The sequence below is a fragment of the Nyctereutes procyonoides genome, unplaced genomic scaffold, assembly GCF_905146905.1.
Source record: "Nyctereutes procyonoides isolate TBG_1078 unplaced genomic scaffold, NYPRO_anot_genome, whole genome shotgun sequence".
Taxonomy (NCBI): Eukaryota; Metazoa; Chordata; class Mammalia; order Carnivora; family Canidae; genus Nyctereutes; species Nyctereutes procyonoides.
Genome location: NW_026575025.1, coordinates 7176346 through 7195996, shown reverse-complemented (window position 1 = coordinate 7195996; position 19651 = coordinate 7176346). Strand labels below are relative to the sequence as shown.

The 19651-nt window shown below is 53.6% G+C and overlaps 1 protein-coding gene across 5 annotated transcripts in view; it reads right to left on the bottom strand.

The window, feature by feature from the left end:
* Window positions 1-2296: 2296 nt before the first annotated feature.
* Window positions 2297-19651, bottom strand: part of SHANK2 (SH3 and multiple ankyrin repeat domains 2) — a 512111-nt gene continuing 494756 nt past the window's right edge. For 2 of the 5 annotated variants that reach the window (XM_055314499.1, XM_055314504.1), the window contains exons 22-23: window positions 15607-18013; window positions 2297-6297 (exon numbers count right to left, since the gene is read on the bottom strand). In XM_055314499.1, the coding sequence (XP_055170474.1) occupies window positions 5721-6297; window positions 15607-18013 (2984 nt within the window). In that variant the 3' untranslated portion in view covers window positions 2297-5720. Of the gene's footprint in view, window positions 6298-8822; window positions 8979-15606; window positions 18014-19230; window positions 19252-19651 lie in introns of those variants that run through there. The other 3 variants (XM_055314512.1, XM_055314494.1, XM_055314508.1) reach the window with 3 other exon arrangements.

The following is a 19651-nucleotide window of genomic DNA, read 5'->3' as shown; positions in this document are numbered from 1 at the left end:
AAGAAACCCCATCTCTCCCAAACCACCTCTTTCAGATTCTCAGACTACATTTGTGGCCTAAAATGAATAAATTTGGATCTCCATTTGACTTTGGCCTGGTAAACAGCAGCACTGATGCTAGTTTCGTGAGATAAACAGGCACAGCCTGTGGAGGTCCTTGCTCCCTTGAGACACGTGTTTGGCGGAGAGCCCAAAGACATGGCGGTGGACACAGCACGTGGTGTGTACCTGCCTCTGACCTGGCTGAACCACCCTCCACGCGCTCTGGCAACTATAGCCCCACAGGCAGGGCGGCGGCTCCGGACAGTCTCACTACACCCAGACAACTTCTAGGATGACAGGCCCTCGAGTGTAGTGCCATTAGACCAGAATTCGTATACTTCCTTACGTCATTTTTTTTTTAAAAGAAAAACAGACCATGTACTACCACTTCTTTTGCTTGTGAACATTAGAAGTAGTTCTGTGATGAGTGGCCTGTCACTATCAACAAATATATTGTTAATTTTTAACAAAATCTGAAAACAATCAATACTGCTAACTTCGATAAGCCGCCAACAAAGTGCCGCCAGGGTGACATGCCACCGGGGAAGGCAGGCGGGAGCCCAGGACTCCTGCCAGGACGCCTTTCTCTTCCATGGGGACTCTCATACATGCTCTTGTGTGTTAAGTAAGTGAAAATACTGAAAGTGATAGAGCAGAGAGCACTTTTAATGGAAAATTAACTGATAACACGATCTTATTTCAATTTTCTTTTTATTTTTTAATTTAAATGACTGTGTATATTCCACAGTCTTAGGATGAAGGCTCCAGAATCACGTCTACGTCTTCTCAACATTTCAGTTCTCGAATTGGTTTTTACTTTACGTTGTGCATTGATATGGGCTTCTCAGTTCAGAAAACAAGGCACTAGAACTATTTTATCAGCTACATTAATACAGTGAAGATATATTTATCCTTTCATTTAATATACAGCATTTGAATACAATATGGTTTTATGCAGATCAGGTTCAAAACACCCAAGGCACACACTTTATTTTTTTCCTTTTTTTTTCTCGTTTCTGTATTTATTTGAAGGCTCATATTAAGTTTCAGAATTGCTATAAACAGAGTTCCCGAGTAGAAGCAATGGACAGTGATTGTTGTAATTTTAAACACAGAACGGTAAAGACTGAAATGCAGAGACATGTTAAACAGGAACAGTAAAGAAAGAAAATCACTGATACAGCGCGGATTGGAAACTGAAGCGGTCAGGCCTGCTGGCATCGGAGGGACAGGTTGGAAATGACCTGAGTCCCCATGGAGCGTGGCTGCCCTGATGCAGCTTCGGCTCTGCTCCCCAGGCGCTGTGGGATTTCCACCTTCTCGGAGTGAACGCGGAGAGCTACAAGCACAGACACTCCAGTGCCCTGGTTGGTAAAATGCCTCAAATAAAGTACAAGTAAAAGAAAGTCTTCCAATTTTTTTTTTCCTTAAGACAAACTGATACATTTACCTAAAAGAGGTTTGGAAGAAACCATTGGAGGTGAAGGGGGTGGTTAAGGTGTGGGAGAAGCCACCAGACAGTGAAGTGGAAGGCTTAATGGAGGGTGAACTGCGAAAGGTAAGAGGATTCGAATTTTTCATAAACATAGAAACACAGTGGCTGCTGTTCAAATGGAGAAATGTGCCAACATAGAAGAAACTGTCCAGGAACTAAAGACACCAGGTATTCATTGATGAGGCCAAAGATGAGGTTCGTGTTTAAAACATACTTCCCTACAGACAAAGGGACAGCCCATGTCTTCCCAGCTCCGTTCTTTGCCAAAAGACACAAATTCTCTTGCCCCAAGTGTCAGTGCCTGCTTGCTTACCGCTGAAATATGGCTGGCTTCACGTTAACCAGAGAGGCCACCTGGTTCTGCAACCCCACGGCCTGGAGGGAAGAAGATGAGCAGGTGGGGGCGCGGGGGACCCCCTCGGCGCCACCCCCCACTTCCGTCCCCGACCAAAGGAAGGCCAGGCCAGGCCTCAGCTGGGCTTCTAAGCAGAGCTTACAGATGTGCCCGCCAACACGCACATGGCTCTGAGATCCTGTGTGTCTCCGTCTGTGCCGTGAGGGTACTGTCAGGGGATGGAGCCCAGGCAGATTAGCTCCGTGAAGGGACGGCTCTTACTCTTTGAAGAAACATGGCACCTGGTCAATCTTACGGAGGAACAGTGGCGATGATGTTCAAAGAGCCTATGCTAGATTGCAAGTTGGCAACTCCTGGTTCACCCAGACAGCTTTCACTGTGTGCAATCAGAGCCACAACCTTAGTGCAATCGTATATTTATTTCTCTTACAGTAATTTTGGTTGCCATACAAGAGATTGAAGGATTGGGAGGAAGTGCAAATTACAGGAGCTTGTTTTTTGTTTTGTTTTGTTTTTTTCTTTTTAAAATAAAGTTTAAAAGGAATAAAAGCACAAAAGTAACAGCAACACAGATAATGCGAACACAAGTTACACAAACCATAGTGTGAAACATAATTAGTTTCTAAAAAAAACAAAAAAAAATTCGTTAATGGGAAAAATCAATATTTGTGGCCCACACACACAAAGTCATTGCCAGATCACCTGGGTAATGCTTGCTTGTTCAGTAACTCAGAAAAAAATAAAATAAAATCACCATTTTACTAACTAAAGTACCACAAATAATCCACTTTGTGATATGTAAAGTTCAGCAAATCAACAGTCACATTGAGTCATTTTATATTATATGAATTAACTTAAAATGTGCACAGACACCCTGGAGCAGGTGTCTTGGCAGGTATACATAATTTACATCTTGAGAGATTTTGGTTTTGTATACACAATGTTACAGAGACTAGGCATGTAAATGCAATTTATTTAAATTACAGTAGATAACAAAAGTTGATCTTAAAACCCAGAATAGTATTAACATGATTCTTATATGAGCAGTTTGACTTGTGTCCCACCATTGAAGAGGTCATGGAATAGGGCCTGGTCCTAACGTGTCCAAGGGGCAGGGGGGAGAACAGTGGGCGGCGATTTCAGTGAGGAACTATTGCTTTCTGTAGCAAGACCATCGAATAGGGCTAGAGATGGATTCACCTTGGCCACATGGGTTACTCAGTGCAGGTTTTGCGGGGTCCTGTGATTTTTTTTTTAGAATAAGACAAGGCAAAAATAAATGACTGCCCAGCTCTTTTGTTTCTTGCAGTCTGCTTGCTTCTGGTTAGTTGCCCATGGGTCAAAGTCTCTCTAAGAAAGGGAGTGGCAGCCAAAGTCCAGGGAACCTCAAGCCACCAGGTGGCAACCTAGCAGCGCCTTCCCTTCCTGTCCTCTCTTGTTCTGGCGTGTCGCCTGGCACTGAGCATGGAGGTAAATGCCAACAGTAGACAGAGGAGGGAAGAGCCAGGGTGAAGCAGTGCACTGACTGAATTTTGCCAATATCACCAAATGGAAGACAGTGGCCCAACCACCACCTTTATGTTTTCTGAACACTCGCAGGTGGCCTCAGCAGGCCACCTGTAGCGTCCCGGCACACCCCACGACGGAGAGACAGAAGGTGGGCGGGACAGAAGCGCCTTCATGTTCAATTGATTTCAAGTCAGATCGGGGCATTCAGATACAGATTGCCCTGTGGAAGGGTTCAGAACAGAGGAAGGTCCAAAACTCAGTTTCCAATTCAGGGGCATTGTGGTTGGAAAAATTGTGTGTGTGCGCGCATGTGTGTGTGTGGTGCGTGTTTGTTTTTGGAGAAACTGCTGCATTGTGAATTGTAACCACTTTTGAAGAAATAATTGTCCTTCGATGACGAAGTTCTAGCAAAGATAGAAAATATAACACAGCTCTGCTGGTTCAGATGCATCCAAATAAGGTTGATTTAAAAAGGTCATACTTTTATAATTCCACAGAAATAGTATTATTAAATCACAAAAGTTTTTTTTTTTCTTTAACTTTCTAGCACTGAAGTGGCACAAAGGCTGCCTAGTAGACCAGCCACTTTTTTTTCTTAAAATATTGTGCTTATAAACTATCTGTACAACTATTTAAACTTGCAGTAAAGAAAGAGATTTTAAATTGCTAAATTTTATGTGTTCATTCTAGAGCTGTTCCAGACCTAATCAGACACTTGATTGTGAGCGTAAAGAAAAGAAAGGAAAAAAAAAATCATGTTTTTATAATTAGAGATGGGCTAAGCTAGTTCTGAAATCATAAGAAAAGCCAAAACCTGCTGTTCGAATTTCTTCCAAGTGTGGGCAAATATGCTGGAAGCCTGGCTGGGTGTCCGGTGGCCCCTGTGCAGGTGGCAACCTCCCTTGGAAACTGGAGGTATTGTTACAGGGGAGGGGACTCCAGGGAGGAGGAGATCGGGCAGGCTCGAAAAAGCCTTGTGAGAGGGGCCTGGTGCAGCCCGGGAAACCTCCCTGTCTCTCTTTGTCTGCCTCTACCCTCACCCTGTGGCCCACCTTGTGTTCTCAACCCTGGGTCCGGCCTAGACGCCATACCCACTGGGTTCTCAAGAAACCTTTTGTCCTTGTAAGATAAACTGGTGGGGGTGCCCGGACAGTTGGAGACAAAGGGGGAAAGCCCCCAAGTACCATCTCCTTGGCCTCAGAGAGCAGAGGGGCTGTCTCAGCAGAGATGCTTAGCCTTGGCCGGGCTCAGAACTGACGTCACGGCACCTGCTGGCTCCCGGGGAAGATGCTGTCTCCCTGGCAGCAGCATATGCCCACCAATGACCTTGTGTCCCACCCTCGTGTTAAAGTGGACGCTCACCTGCTCTGATTTTTGCAGAATACAACACTTTCAATTAAAAAAATTGCGAAAGGCAGAGAATCCCCTTCTCACCGTCCTGGAGACACTCCTGGCAGATGACTAAATGCTTTTCCCCTGGAGGAGACTTTGCACCTGGGCAGCTGCACACTGGCTGGTTCCCATGGCCAGGTCTCCCCTCCTCCTTGGAATCGTGACTTTGTGCTTTGACTAACTCCATGTGACATCTGTTTGGCCACTCTGGAATTATGCTAATAGATTTGCAGAAAGAAAGAAAGCTAAGCAAAGCTGGGCACGATCCCATTCAGACTCCCCACCACTGCCAAGAACTTCATGGCCAAAGAACCACGGATGCACATCGCAGGAGGAGATGGGGTAAAGAATCCAGAGGAAAAAAAAGATTCTCTACCTTTCGGGCCCAAGAAGGGGCACCGGACAAACAGGTCTGAGGTGTCTTACCGCAAGCAAAGTGGAGGAAAGAAAGGAGCAAGTGAGCATTGAGTGCCCTCCCGGAGGCCACAGACTGAGGCGGGCCTGGGGTGGTGAGAGCTGCCCAGAAAGCAGAGGAGGGAGGTCTCAGGAGGTATCTAGAGTACACTGGTGTCTGCCTGCAAGAGCAAGGGTCCCGTGCTCAATCGACGGGGGCGTCCCTGGGACCTGGCAAAGTGAGGTCACCTGCATGCTGGGAGGCAAGCTGCGCCTCTCTCTCCGTGGTGGCAGGACTCCCTCCCCGTGTCCCCTGCTGCACAGAAACAGCCTGTGAAGCCCACGTGGAGAGAGGGAGTTGCAAGGCCTTCGCTCAGCCACACCTGGACACACTCGGCATCTCTTTGGGTACCAGGAGACAAACCCATGGAATGGGGTTGGTGCTCACAGACCGTGCTTGGCCGCACAAATATTTCAGTAGAAGCCCATCTCTACTTATAACAAGAAGTCTGTAAAGGTAAAGAGCAGCCACCCTTATCTGTCCAGCAGCTGTTTCAAAGCCCTTTCTATGTTCATTCTGTGCCCGACCCGAGTCACCCCAAGATCTATTAGGTCTTCCTTCTGAAGGTTTGGTAGGTGACTGCCATCAATCTCATTGTCCATGAAGGTCTCTTTATGCTCACCCAAGTTTAGACTTTCCAGCCAATCTGCCACATCTGGTTTAGTCCACAGGTGCACAGGCTTAGTCGTAAAAGGCTTATTTGAGATTGGCTGTTGCAGTATCGAGGGGGACGGCGACCTGCTGCGTCCCGCTGGGTTCAAGCCAAACAGGTCCCCAGATGGGGGCTGGCTTGGAAGGCTAAAGACCTCTGAGAGAGTGGGAGAAGGAGCGGCGGCGGCAGCAGCAGCGGAGAGGGGGGCAGGCAGGATCTCTTTGTTCATCTCTGTTGGCGACACCACCGGGCTCGGAGCGCGTCTTGTTCCTGAGGTCCTACTCTCAAAGTCTGCGGGCCGGCTCTGCAGAGTGATGGGCTGCGAGGTCCCCGGACGAACCGTGAAGGTGACCGTCGTGCTCCGCGTACCTGAGACGGTGCTCATGACCTCTGGACTTCTGAAATGGCAACAACAGAGATATAGCATCACAAGCTGGGTCGCTGTGTGGGTCAGCAGGACATAGACCGCCAAGGGGGGGGTGTGTGGGAGACACTCTTGACGGCAGCCGCGCTGGCAGTGAGCAGATGACTTGCCATGCCAGGGCCGGGGCAGGGAGGAAAGAACCAGGAAGCAGAGTTCTGAGAAGACACCACAGCACACCAAGGCTGCCCACTCACCTGGCCCCACGCGGCGGTGGCTGCCGGGTGGGTACACCTGCACCTGTGCCGTGTGAGCAGGGAGGCCCAGACCAGCGCGGCTAGGGAGATGCTTTTAAGGGCTCACTCGAAGACGTGAGGATGGGGCCTGAACGGGGTCTTGCTCCCTCGGTGGGATGTGTCTGGTGATACGTCACCAGAACGTCACCGATAAGAAAAGACATCTTTTGCCTCCATTTCGGCACGTAGAAGGAAGAGTGCCCTTGGGGAGAGACCCTCCCTCTTCACTGCCTGTCAGGCCTTCAGCTTTTTGGCTTCAAGGGACAAGTGCCACGAAGGGCCCCTTGCAGGCTGGCCCTGCTGCAGTGAGTGGGAAGCCCCACGCCTATTTGGGGGCGTGCAGGGTTTGAAGAAACCATCCATGGACCCTGAGAACAAGGATTAGTTTGCCAAGTGCAGTCTGTTCTGATCCAGAGGGCTAAAACAGGGATGCTTTGACTTTGTCCAGTGTCGACGGGGCCATTTTATTGTGGAGTGGAGTAGGTGCGATCATGTGTTTTCAGCCCCACAGGAAGGCAGTGTGGGAAGCTCACTAATGGTATATACGATCCTTACCAAAAAGCAGAAATCTGAAAGGAATCCCATTCTCCCAAGTGGCCAGGGGAGTCTCTGAGAGTCCCCTGTGTCCTCCTTGCTCTGGCTGAGGGGTTGGAGTGGAGTACACTGGCGTCTCTGAGGTTCGGCCTTTACTGGCCCCGAGGAGACGTCCAGATGACTCGAGGGGAGGAGCCTGCATCTGAGTCTGGTCTTTGTGCTCACCTGCACGTGGCCTTCTTAGGTATGGCCCCCTCACTGGTTCTGGCCAAGGCCCACAGTGGGCTTTCCAGCCACACATGGAGGAGGACAGCGGAGGACAAGCCATGCCTGTCCTCTGCTGTCCCCAAACTGAAGGCGCATCCATACTACCACCCTGACAAAGCTACATCCAACTGGGGAGGTAGCAAGAGTAGATGAGTGTTTCTTGCCTTTTGGACTCATTCACATGACTGTGGATCGACCGCCCACCCCGTTCTGTAAGGATCCCTCCTACCTCAGGATTTGGACTTGAGATGTATGAACCCTGGCTTGGCCAAACACCAGTATAGGCACATTTTAGCCTATGAGCCTCCATGTCTAACTATGGGAAATGGGCTCCTCTCTCTCCCAGGTGGTCAGAGTTGGGGGTAGCGTGTGTTCAGGAGCACATGAGAAGCCGCATGGTTGCTGACATGGTGGCGATGAAAACGGAGGACAGGGATGGAGGGGCCTCTGTAAATGGAGGGGTGAACTGGGCATGAGGCCAATCTGCCCATTCTCTGCCCTAACTTTTCTTTGCTATTTTCTCTGCCACTGATAGATATTTGGGTGAAACCAATCGGCTGTCTAGGTGTCTCCAGGCTTGTGCCACTTCCTAACCTGATGGTAGTCTCTGCTGCTTCGAGGATGGAATGCTGAAGCAGCAATGGAGACGAACCTGGGTGGACTCAAGTTTTGATCCTGCCTCACTCCCAGGGGCAGGTGGATGCACACGGGGGGCCAGGGCCAGCCACCCCCACAGTTTTCCCATGTGGCTTCCTGAGGGGCTGGGTGCCCCAGATGAGATCTGGTATAAACAGGAGACCTGGGCCAGGAACCTCCAGGGGCTGTGGGTGCTGGTTACTGGTGTACTGGCTCTACTGCACGTAAAGGCAGCCCCTCCATTACTGCCAGGCTCAGTTACTCAAAATCAGAACATCCGCATGTAGGGAGAGGGAGCCAGCACCTCGGTGTCTAGATCCAGGTTCCTGAGAGAGAGGGGTGGACACAGCAAGGATTTAAGGAGAGACCTGCCAAGTTCTGCTGCTCACGTAGGATTGAAAGACCCACTCGAGTTCCAGCATGGGCTGAAGTGAACGCTGGCAGGGAGTGCTGTGGGAGGTCTTTCAAGGTGGCCCTGGCCCATGTCCTCTCTGAGCCTGCCCCACAGCGGTGGGTAGACTCATTTGTTCTGCTTTGATACAACAATTAGGCTCAGGTGGTTGAACTAAGATCCTGAGTAGGCGCCAAGCCACTCCATCCGGAGGGGATCTGAGTTGTTAATTAGGACCCAGGAAGGACCCTTGGGGAAGAGACGAGATTTTTGCTCAGTGCTGCCTTGAGGTCACAGTCTGGAGGGGACACTGTCCAGCGACAGTGCCCAGCCCCTGGTCTGGGGAGACCTGCCATGGCAGTACCATCTTTTTTTTTTTTTTTTTTAAGGAAAGCCTTGCAGGCAGCTGTGTTTATTGTCAGAAACAGAAAAAGGCTCTCCAAACAGACGGTGGGCAGTGGGGAGGGGCAGCACACAGCAGAGATCAAGGCATTTTTGCAGGTGGCACTTACTTTTGTTCAGCATGACCCTCTTCTGTGAACACCCATCACGAGAGCACATGAAAATGACAGAACGGAATGGCTTGAGACAACACTGCAAAATTAATTAAAATTAAAAAAGAAGCTTTTGTCGATGGATGAAGTGAAAGCAGCGGTACAGACGTCAGCTGAGAATCTACTGGTGCTGTTCCCTTTTTGGCCGAGGAGACAGGCAGAGTGGGCAGTCCACTTAGCTGGACTGAAGAACAGAAGCTGAATATGGGCCTCGGTTTCATATTTCATATTTAGAATGGGAAATTCACGACCCTGCCTCCTCTGGCTTGGGATAGTACGAATATAAAGAAAGGAAACTATCCAGGGAAAGCCTGCTAAGAAAGAGGACAGCAGAATCAGTGACATGAGCCTGAGCCTGATGTCCTCCGAGGACCAGCTCATCGCTGGGACCCTGACGAGGGCTCCTGAGCTGTTCTTTGTCTTCTGCAATGTGGCAAGTCTCAGTCAACATTCCTGGTGGGGGGAGGCACCCCATGGGTACCTGTGCCCTGCTTCAAGTCTGTGCCATGAGACTGGAGCCCGGCAGCTCATAATGGGGGAATGCCACATCCAGCCGTGTGCTTGGGGCTGGCAGAAAGTCGCTGTGGAAAAGAGTAACCCAGAGAGGCTGAGAAACAGAGGAAAAGGCCCTCCCTGGGTCGGCCCATCCTGCCCTCCTCAGCAGCTTGATTACTCGAGGTTCTTCACGCTGACATTATTCACTGGATCCTCCTGGTTGCAGAGATCGTTGTGTTGCTAAGCAACCACTGGGTTCCCGGGTTGAACACGCAGGAATCTGTCGCCCTGATTTAGAACACAGACACATGCACGCGCACACACCCTCTCTTGGATCAGTGCTCTCTATGCTGCCTTTTAAATCAAATCCATATGGAAACAGAATTAAAACAAAAATTGAGAGCTAACTGACACTCTCAGAGACGCGCTGTTATTTCATTAGCCAGAACCAGTTAACCAGGGTGGGGGAAGGCAGATTCAAGGGGCTTTTTCAGTGTGTTTACAGATTCCATCTGGCTCTTGGACAATCACTGAATGTGGGCCAGAGGCTGCTCAGTGACGCCAGTAGGTGTGTCTGTTGTTCTGCTCATGAGCTGGGGCAGCGGCTCTGGACCTGTTTGGCACCAGACTGTCCCAGTGTGCCCGGTCACACTTCTGCATTTCAGTTACCAGAGGCTTCTCGTGAGGAACCTGTCTCATGTGGATGTGGCACTTATTTCCGGAGTGCTGTAATGAAGTGGCCCTGGGCCGGGGGAGGTGGGAAGGGAGCCATGTCATTCCCACGCCTGCCCCAGGCCCGAGTGCTGTGTGTCTCTCTGGCTCCACGTCTGTGTCTCTGATACCCAGTCCTCATGGCCGCCTCGGGCCCCCAGTCAGTGTGCAATATCATTGTTGTCTGGATGGTGGGTGGATACTGTTTAGCTCATGGCCCAACCAGCATATTAAATAACTGGGTGTGTAGGTGGGGACCTTGGGTCATCCATCAGGAACCCAGGTCCTCCTGCCAGAATGTGCACATCCAAGCAGGTCAGGAAGGTGCCCCGTTTTTAGGGAGCAGCATTCACCCCCTGATGTGCTCCTGCCAACCTAATGTCCAGACCAGGAAGTGAGAACCTAAGAACCACACTTGCGATTGGCTGTTGGGTGAGCACAGGGAAAGGCTGGCTGGACTGGAATAACCCTCCTCAAATACAGTCTATGAGAAAACACACCAAGAGCAAATTTCACATCCCCTGTGCTTAGCACTCACCCAATTACCTACACTTCCATTCACTGATATCCCCTTCCCATTTCAGCCAGGGGCTGGGAAACCCCCCACTGTGACAGATGAGGTTACAGACATGCTGTTTGGCAGCTTCTATTACTGAGTCAGCTTTGAAGTCCATGCTCTGGGACCTGCTGGGTGGAGGTAATTTTTTAACAACCTAAATTGATTTATTTTAAAGCCAGGAGGCTCTCAGGATAATATTGCAGAGCTGGTGAGAAGCTGGAGGCAGTGGCCAGGCCAGGGCAGGTGCAGGGGCCAGTAGTGTGGGGCCTCGGGAGGATGGCTTTCTTCCTTGGAGCCAGTTTGTGCCTTGGGGAGGTGGAGGCCAGACCCATTTTACCCCCTGGACCCGCTAAGAAGAGCTGGGTGACTTAGGGGGGGCGTGGGATCCAGCTGATGCCACACCCTCTGGACAGAAGCCGAAGGGGGACCCCCCCCCCATAAGCTTACATCTCCTGCTTGCTACCTGCCTGCCCCCCCCCCCCCCGCCCCGCTCACCACCACTCTGGGACACACAAGACAGACTCTCTGTGGCCACAGAGAGCAGCATGTCTGTTTTGCTTTGAAAAAGATGTCTAGGTTGTTGGAAGTCAGGCAAACGGAGCTGCCATTCTGGGTTCCCAAGGCCCTTTGTCTGCAGAGCGCTGGCCCCCTGGCCTTGCATGTGGACCTACCACAGCCAGTGAAGGGCACCTGTGCCATGGTGAGAGCTACCTCCCTGGTTGGGCGGCTGGTAGCCATGACATGGAGGTCAGGTCATGCTAAACCTGGGATGGCCACTGTCACTCAGGACACATGCAGTCCTGCTTTCCCCCAAGGCCGCCAGCCCTCCCTCGGTGGGCCTCTATTTCCTTGGCACTGAAAGTACTTTCTGGCCTCCAGGCTTTGTGCCCGCTGTCCCTGTGCCTGTGATGCTCCGCTCCTTGGTTTCCACACAGCTGTCTCCTATTCCTATTTCAGGTCACTCAAAGGTCACATCCTTAAGGACCATCAGCTCCTTCCTGCCTGTGCTCACTCAGACTTGTGAATACACTCCCGTTCCTTTGTAGCACTTGGTACAAGTGCTTTGGGTTGTGTTTCTTTACTTTTTGCCCATTTTTCCCCTCGAGAGTGCAGCTCCCCCAGGGGGAATACTTGGAACGGCTTCCAGTTTGTGATGAGTGCCGAGGCTCCCAGTCCTCTCTGGCGCCTAGCGCAGGAGAGGTCATCCGTAACTCTGTGTCTGCTGCCCAGCTTCCAAGGGCCCAGGTCACTGCGGGTGTATATCCCACTACTGTCCACCCACAGGCCTGCCACTGGGCTCCTACAAAACAGCAGCTCAGGGAGTCCTGGCCAATGGACTCAGGAGGCCTGAGTGGGATGGAGTATGCCGTCAGCTTCCCAGCTCTGCCCTGGGGGAGCCTGCACTTGGCCATGTGACTTCGAGCAAAACACCAAATGCTCCAGAATGGGGAGACTACCACTCCAGTGGAGGCTACCATCGCCAGGAAATCCTCGTGGGTCGTACACCACCAAAGCACCTTGAAAAGGAAAAAGGATGCACAGGGGAAGCATATCCTTGCTGCCATTGGCAATGCTCTTGCTTCTGCCCGAGGGGAGAGTGGCCAGCCGTCTCGGGACTGAGCTTCCTGGGAAGGGCTGGGGCTTTGCACACTGCTTGCAGATTCTCTCAAACCACAGCTTCCTTCACATTGGTCCGGGTCAACACTCTCTTCAAAGATGAGGTTACTTCCTGGAAAAATCAGGCTGGGCCTTGGAAGGAACAGTTTCTCCAGAACTGCCTGGTTGCTCCATCCTTAGTAGGGTGTTTGCAAATCGGCACGAGGAGGCGCCTCCGACCTTGGTACTAAGGAAAGCTACTTGATCGTGTTTTCGCCAGCATATTTGTAATCAAGATATCTCCAGATCCTGTATCCTCTCTGGTTTTGGGGAACAGACATGAGCTGCGTGGTTCAGGTCAAATCTCATGTTCCTGGATGAGCTAGGGCCTCAACCCACCCTGGGCTCTAGCAAGAAGTGAAGGGTCTCACCTCAGTCGCTAAGGGGCAGGTAGCCCCAAAAGGGTGAGCTCCAAAACTCCATCCTCTCTCAGGCAATGGAATCCATTTCTGTGGAGATGGGATTTGTGCATGTGGTCGCTCTTCAGACTCCCTAGAAAAACCTCTTTGCTTCTTAGGAGGACCCCTGAGTGCAGGTCCACGCCTCATACTGCCCAGGGCCACTCCTAGCCTGAGTTTCTAGATGCACTTAAAAATGGCAGGGAGCCACTCTTGCACGTGATCTCTAAATGGGCAAATACCCAGGCTTTTCAACCAAGGCAAAACCCAGGAAAGGAGAGGTTTACCTCCAGGGCATATGCATATGCGAGGGGGCAGCCCAGCCTCACCTCTCCTCGTTGCCCAGCAGCTGTCACCCACCTCACCCTTGTCGGCAGCCTCATAGCTGCAGCTCACATCCACTCAGGGCTTTGTCCAGTGAGGCTGTGAGATCAGCCGAGTATCTGGTGGAGTGCCCAGTGTAGCGCCTGAAGGTGATGACCTTCCTCTTTGTCCTTGGGCCTCAGGGCCATCTGGTGCTCAGTGCAATTCAGTGTCACCCTTGGCTGAGAGCAGAGAATAGATGCTGCCTCTGGGTGCTCAGCAGTGCCGGGGCCACCTGGTGACTGGCCTGGCCTGGCCTGCTGTCGGTCACCAGGTAACTGAGGAGAAGGGCTCAGGCAGGCAGCTGGGCTCAGGTTCCTGCGAGGGGCTGGGAACGGCCCGCCTTTGGTGACCTCAGCTCTTTGGACAGCTTGGGCATCCACCCCTTCCTTCCCCGCTGTTCCCTGGTTCCAGCAGCAGCTCAGGAGTGGAACCCTGAGCTGCTCCCTGGCTCAGAGGTTGGGGCTTTGCCTTCTGGTGGGGTACCCCTAAGTGCAGGCCCTGCATCAGCTGTGCCCATGGGGCAGGATGCCCAGCCTTTGGGGAGGCCTTGGTAGATGTCGGCTGATGTTCTCATTGTAAGTGAATTGGGTTATAAATAACAGAACAGACCGGAGGTGGCTGTTCTTGGCATCTGAGCATCGCTTGGAGGTGGTCCTGCAGCTGCTCTTGAGAAATCCAGCATGATTCTGCCAAGTGACGTCTGCTCTGAGGCCCCTCCCATGGAGGGCAATGCAGGTGGGGAAACCTGAGGGACACTGTGCAGCTTGACACATGCTTTCCCTATGCCCCCAGGAGCTCACCTGGTTGGTAAGGGAGTGGAAATGGTGAACAATCTAGAGGCCCCTGGACCGGGGTGGGAGGGCTCGGGGCAGCAGAGCCCAGGTGCTGAGCAGCCCTGGAGTCATTCCTTCAGACTCTCCTGAGCTCAGACTCTGCTGACGAGGGGAAGTGTCAGGCTAGGACCTCAGCCTGAGTTCTGGTTCCGCTTCCTGCTGTGCAGGGGGGCAGGGGGAAGGGGCAGCCACTCAGCGTCGCACTTCTGGTTTCTCCTGGAGAATGGGTACAATCACTACCTGCTTCCCTGCACTCAGGTGCCAGTATTCTGGAAGATGTGAACACTGGGATAAAGCATCTGATTCTTGTGCTTTCATGTAATGTAGCAACAAAGGACTGTATTACCACATAACAGGGAAAGGATGAAACTGGCCAATTTTAAGATTTTTCTTTCAGATTTTCAAGGAGATGATATTTGTAGTTATGTATGTATGGATGTCCACCAGAGATGGGGATGTTTCGCAGCGTTTCTCTTCGACTGGAGGTAGTATTTGAACATCATAGTTAGTAGATTCTTTATTAAAAGACAGTGTCACCCTGCTTCTCTCTACCAAGGCTGGCCAATCAGTATTTCTCTGAGCGTAATGGGACCCAAATAATTTATTTATGTCCACACTGAAGGATAACTGGGAAAATTGTGGCTCTCAGCCCGCCTCTGCAGGCCCAACTGTAGGTTGGTTAACGGGCTGAGACGTTGGAGTCAAATGCCTGTCCGGAGGCAGCGCGAAGAAAGACTTGTTAGTCAAAGTGATGAGATCTGGGAGCGGACGTCGGTGGGGGAAGCCAAGGAACAGTGGCCCGGAACAGTGAACGGAGGATGTCACGGGGAACGCCCAGCACCGTGAGGGCCCGGGGGAGCTAACCGCTCTAGTTGAGAATCACCCCAAAGCTCTAGGCAGAGAGCCAGGGGCCCTCTAGAGCATGGCGTGCCTTGGCAGAGCCTCATGGCTGCGTTTAGAAGTGACCCCTCATATTCTAACCCCGCACTGCAACAGCAGCACCTTCAAGGTTCACACTGTGTGTGAAACCATGCGTGGCCACCCTGGGGGAAACATGGATGCCTTCTTCTGTGGTCCCTGCCTCGTGGGCTGGGCTGGTGGGGTGTTTCCCTCTGTGCTCACTAGTGAAGCCACAACCTGGCACCTCCCCAGCTCTCCAACCAACCTATCAGTGACGGGAGGAAGCGAGGAGCATCCACTCACACTTAATCACACGTGCACGCACGCCACCCCGCCCGCTCTCCTTTGGCATGGCTACTCCCCTGCAGCCAGCTTGGCGGAGCTCGGTTCTGGCTTCTGATCTTACGGGGGTCCTGGCAAAGATGTGGAAGACATAGAACGACAGGGACCAGAGCCCTGTCTGGAAGCCACGGTGGGGATGGCCTTGTGCGGCTGCGTTTTATTACAGGTCTGTACTTGGGGGTGCCACATTCTGCCAGGATGGCTGCGGTGTGCACTCTGCTGTGCCGGAGTCCAGGAGAGTGGGGTGAGCGGTGTGTAACACATGCGGCCAGCACAAAGGCGTTATGGATTCCCCTCTTGACGTCCGCTCTGGCTGCTCCCGGAGGGCCCTTCCTGGTCGGCAGTGACTGGACGAGACAGGAAGGCCGGCACGGGGCAGTCTGTGTCTAAGCCAACTGTAGGACTTACCTTGGAGCGAGGCTGGCAGGCTTGGTTCCTGTGGGTGAATCCAATCCTTCCCCCGGCTTTGCCGATTTCTCTCGGTTCATTTGCTGCAGGATTGAGTTCAATTCACTGATAACGTTTGCCTTTGGGCCTGAGCGAATCGGGCTCCTGACCTCTGAGACGTCCCCCCACAGCTTGGAGGTCCTTGGTGGTGTCACCTTGGTGGCAGGCTGGGCACTGCCCGGCGGTGGTGGGGGGGCCGGGGGAGGAATGACGAAGCTATCCACGTCCTCCTCCACGAGCGCGTCCTGATAAAGTGCATTGCTTTTGGGAATTATGGGCTTCACTTTTGGCTTCGGAGGTACTGGGGGCTTGTCCACCGTAAATGCTTGCCCATCTGCATAGACTGTGCAGGTGTCCACGTTCTCCCCGCCCTCAGAGGACAGGGTGGACATGCTGGACACCGTGGAGATGGTGCTGGTCGTCTCGAGATGGTGGTCGCTGCTGCTCCGGCTGTCCACCTCCTCGATCCCAGAGTCCGTGACTGCGTCAAAGTTCTCAGGGGGCGGCAGGAAGGAGGCAGGCAGGCAGTTGGAAAGGCCAGCCGGCTTCTTACTGTCTGCACAGTTGGCTGGTTGGCTGGGGTTCAACGAGGGGGACTGGGAGGCGTCGTGTTTCTTCTGCTTGACCAGGTCCGTGAGAGCGGGGACAGAAGCAATGCGGTCGTCGGGAATATCAAAACTATTTGCGAATTCCAGGGGGGGAGGCAATGGCTCTGTAAAAATAAAATCCTCATCCAGATCCACGGATGCCAGAGGGGGAGGAGGGATGCGGAATGGCAAAATCACCGCCTCTTCCACGGAGCCCGCTGCCACAATGGTCCTGCCGGGCGTGGCGGCGGCGGGCTCGGGGCTGGTGGAGATCTGTAAAGCACCTTCGGTTTCGGGAGCGCCTTCTGGCACCTCGGACAGCGAGTGGTCTGGCTTCGCCTCCATGTCGGCTTTCTCTTCCTCTTCCTGCAGCAGGTGGTCGGTCGTGGCAGCGTCCACGGTGTGGACCATCAGCAGGCCGGCCGACCGCTGCTGGGACGTGTCCACGATGTTGATGAGCATGTGCTTCTTGTCCTCGCCCTTGCGGTCCTTGCCCAGCTCCGTCTCATACTTGTTCTCTGTCTCCTGCCGCCTCAGGGGTCCCCGCGTGTTCTGCCTGGTGACCGGGGGGAAGCCTGCCTCCACGCTGGGCCGCATTTTGGTATCAATGTAGAGAGGTTTGTGGAGGTCGGCCTTGGGGGCCTCCCCCTTGGGGCCCTGCTGGGACTCCTTCATGGCTCGGTCCCTTGCAGACAGCGCCAGGGCCAGCGGGGAGCTGGGGTCCAGCAGCCTGCCCGTGAGCGGGTGGACGTAATTCTCAGGGCTGGCTGCGCTGCCGCTCTTGGGGGGCACCGCGGGGCTGCTCTCGGGGCCCTTGGCTTTGGATGTGGAATTCAGCGGCCTGCCGGCCTCCCCCTGAACTGCGGCCTCACCACCACCCACAAAGTGGTTCTCGGGCTCCCTGGGCACTGCCCCCGGCGTGGGCAACGACAGTGGCTCGGCGCTGTCCTCCTCGCCGAAGCCGGCCTCCTCGGGGAAGTTGGAGGAGTGCGCCCGGGGGGCGGGCAGCCCCAGGCCCACGTCCTCGTCTCCCAGGTCTGTGGATAGGAAGGCCGGGGAGTTCCTCCTGGCTTCCAGCCGCTTCTCCCGGTCACGGACGGCCCCGGCGATGGCGGCGGCAAAGGGGCTGCTGACGGTCAGGCTGTCGTCGGGCCGCAACTGGCCTGGCTGCTCGGGGGCCTGCGGGTCGATCTCCGTGCTGCTGCCCTGGCTGCTCTTCCCGCTGCTGCTGGTGGAGGGCTCCTTCACGATGATGGTCGGGATGGGAATGGAGCACGTCTTCTCGGGGCTGTCCTCCACATTGGACTGCTTCACCAGCATGCCCTTCCGCCGGGCGGGCTTGGCGGGGACGTACACGGCTTTGCTTGCGATCCTCCCTACCTCCGAGTAGGGGTTTTCGGGCATCTGGCCTCTCTTGTTGCGGAAGTTGGCCTGGGCGGCGGCGCTGCGATTGTAGAGGTCCTCGGAGTCCAGGGAGTAGCGGTCCAGCTCCCGCCGGTAGTACAGCCCCTTGTCCCTCATCACCGTGGCCACCGTGTCCGAGCGAGCCGCGGGCGGCACCTTGGCAACAGCGTTCTGATTGAACGCCGGCTTGATGGTCCCGTAGACTCTCGGGGTTGGGGACTTGGGGCAGTTGTAGGTGGTGGGGGATGGGGGTGGTGGGGATGGGGGCACGGACTGCGGTGGGGGAGGGATGTCCTCGGAGGTGTCCGGCATGGACAGGCTTCTGGTGAACTTCAGCATCGGAGGGGCCAGAAATTGCCGCTCTTCCTCCGTTATTCCTGCAAGGAGAAGGCAGGCTAAGTTTTAAACCGTGACAGTGCCGCCCCACCAAACTCCTAGGTTTGTGCGACACACTACATCTGCACACTCACAACGAACCAGGGTGCACACTTGTTCACAGAACAGAGCACAAGCCACAACGCCAAGAGCTTACGTGGCCCACCTGAGCCCCTCAAGGAAAAGAAAGGATACAGGGAAAGAAAAGAAAAAAGAGAAGGGTGCTGGGAGGCGTCGAGTGCGTGCTGTTGAGGTGTTCTGTGTGCAGTGCCCAGAGCAGGGGGAGAGAAGGATGTGTGGGGCCGGGGCAGGTGCCTGGGGCCATGAGCTGCGTGCGAGCATGTGGGTGTGCGTGAACACGCGCTGGGGATGGCTGGGTCCGGGTGCAGCTGTCCTGTTGGTGTGGCCAGGCTCCGGGGCAGTCTATGGGTCGAGACTGTTGTGCTGCCCTTCGGAGGCCAGACCCGTGTGATGTGGTGCCACTGCTGGGGGGTGTCAGAGCTGGCCTTGCCCTCGTGACAGGAGCCCGTTTTGTTGCCTGACTTCTCTGGGCCACCCGAGGACTCGAAGGCATTGGCACTCCCTTGGGAGGATGGCTGTGAGGTGAAGAAGGCCCTTCAGCTCCTCAACATGTCCTTGAGGGGAGGGGGCCCAGACCCCTCCTGAAGCATCCAGAGCAAACCCTGGGCCACTGGCCTCAGAGCCCCTCTGGGTCCTCCTGAGACCGTCTGGGCTGGGCTAGCTGGTGGGCGTCCGGCCTCACTGGGCCTGAGTCCTTTGTGTGGGCTTTAAAGACTCTCTTTTCAATAGTCCGAGATCTTGAAACATCAACAGAATGCACTCCAGGAGACGGGGGCAGAACACAGACACAGACACCCACGGATGGGAGGTTCCAGGGTCTCACGCGGGGGGCATGCAGGTGCTCAGAGAGGTCACGAAATGAATTACTTCAAATCAAAAAAAACTTTTAGGACAAACTACAATAACTTATTCCAATGAAGATTTCCATTCGATAAGGGTATTCCCAATTTAAGGTACTCCTGTGGGACGGTATTTTGGCATCAAACAGACGAATTGCTAAAAGGCCTTCTAGACCATTGGCTAGGTGGGTTGCCTGACAGTGATGTTCCCAAGGAGTAATAATTTAAGAATACACCTTATGAAGTAAGTATAGGGGTTGCATTCAGATCACAGATTGCAAACTGTAAGGTTCACTAACCTGATAGAAAGATTCTGCTGTCTGACAGGAGGAAATCGATTGTTATTAGCCAGGTACAGAGCTGGGGCACAAGATGCCATCTATGCTACTCTGTGGTGGCCTGCGCTCCTGGGAAGGGCGGGTTTAAGGAGCGCCAGACGCCACCTCCACCATGCTCACTACTGTCATTGCCAGTGTGAGCCACCTTGCACTAGTGACAAAGGAGTCAGGCCCCCAAACAGCAGCGCAGGAGACATCGCCCCACGGCGTCCCCAAGGGCTGGCCCGGGCTGGCCGGATCCACCAGTGTCTGGCAGTGGCCCAGCCTCTCTGAGAATTTACATGGTAAGGACAATGCTAGATTATCTCACAGAGGAGCTGTCTGGCAGGGCCACATTCACTTTGCCTGGAAGTGTCAGGGGGCGTCACTGGGACATTAACAA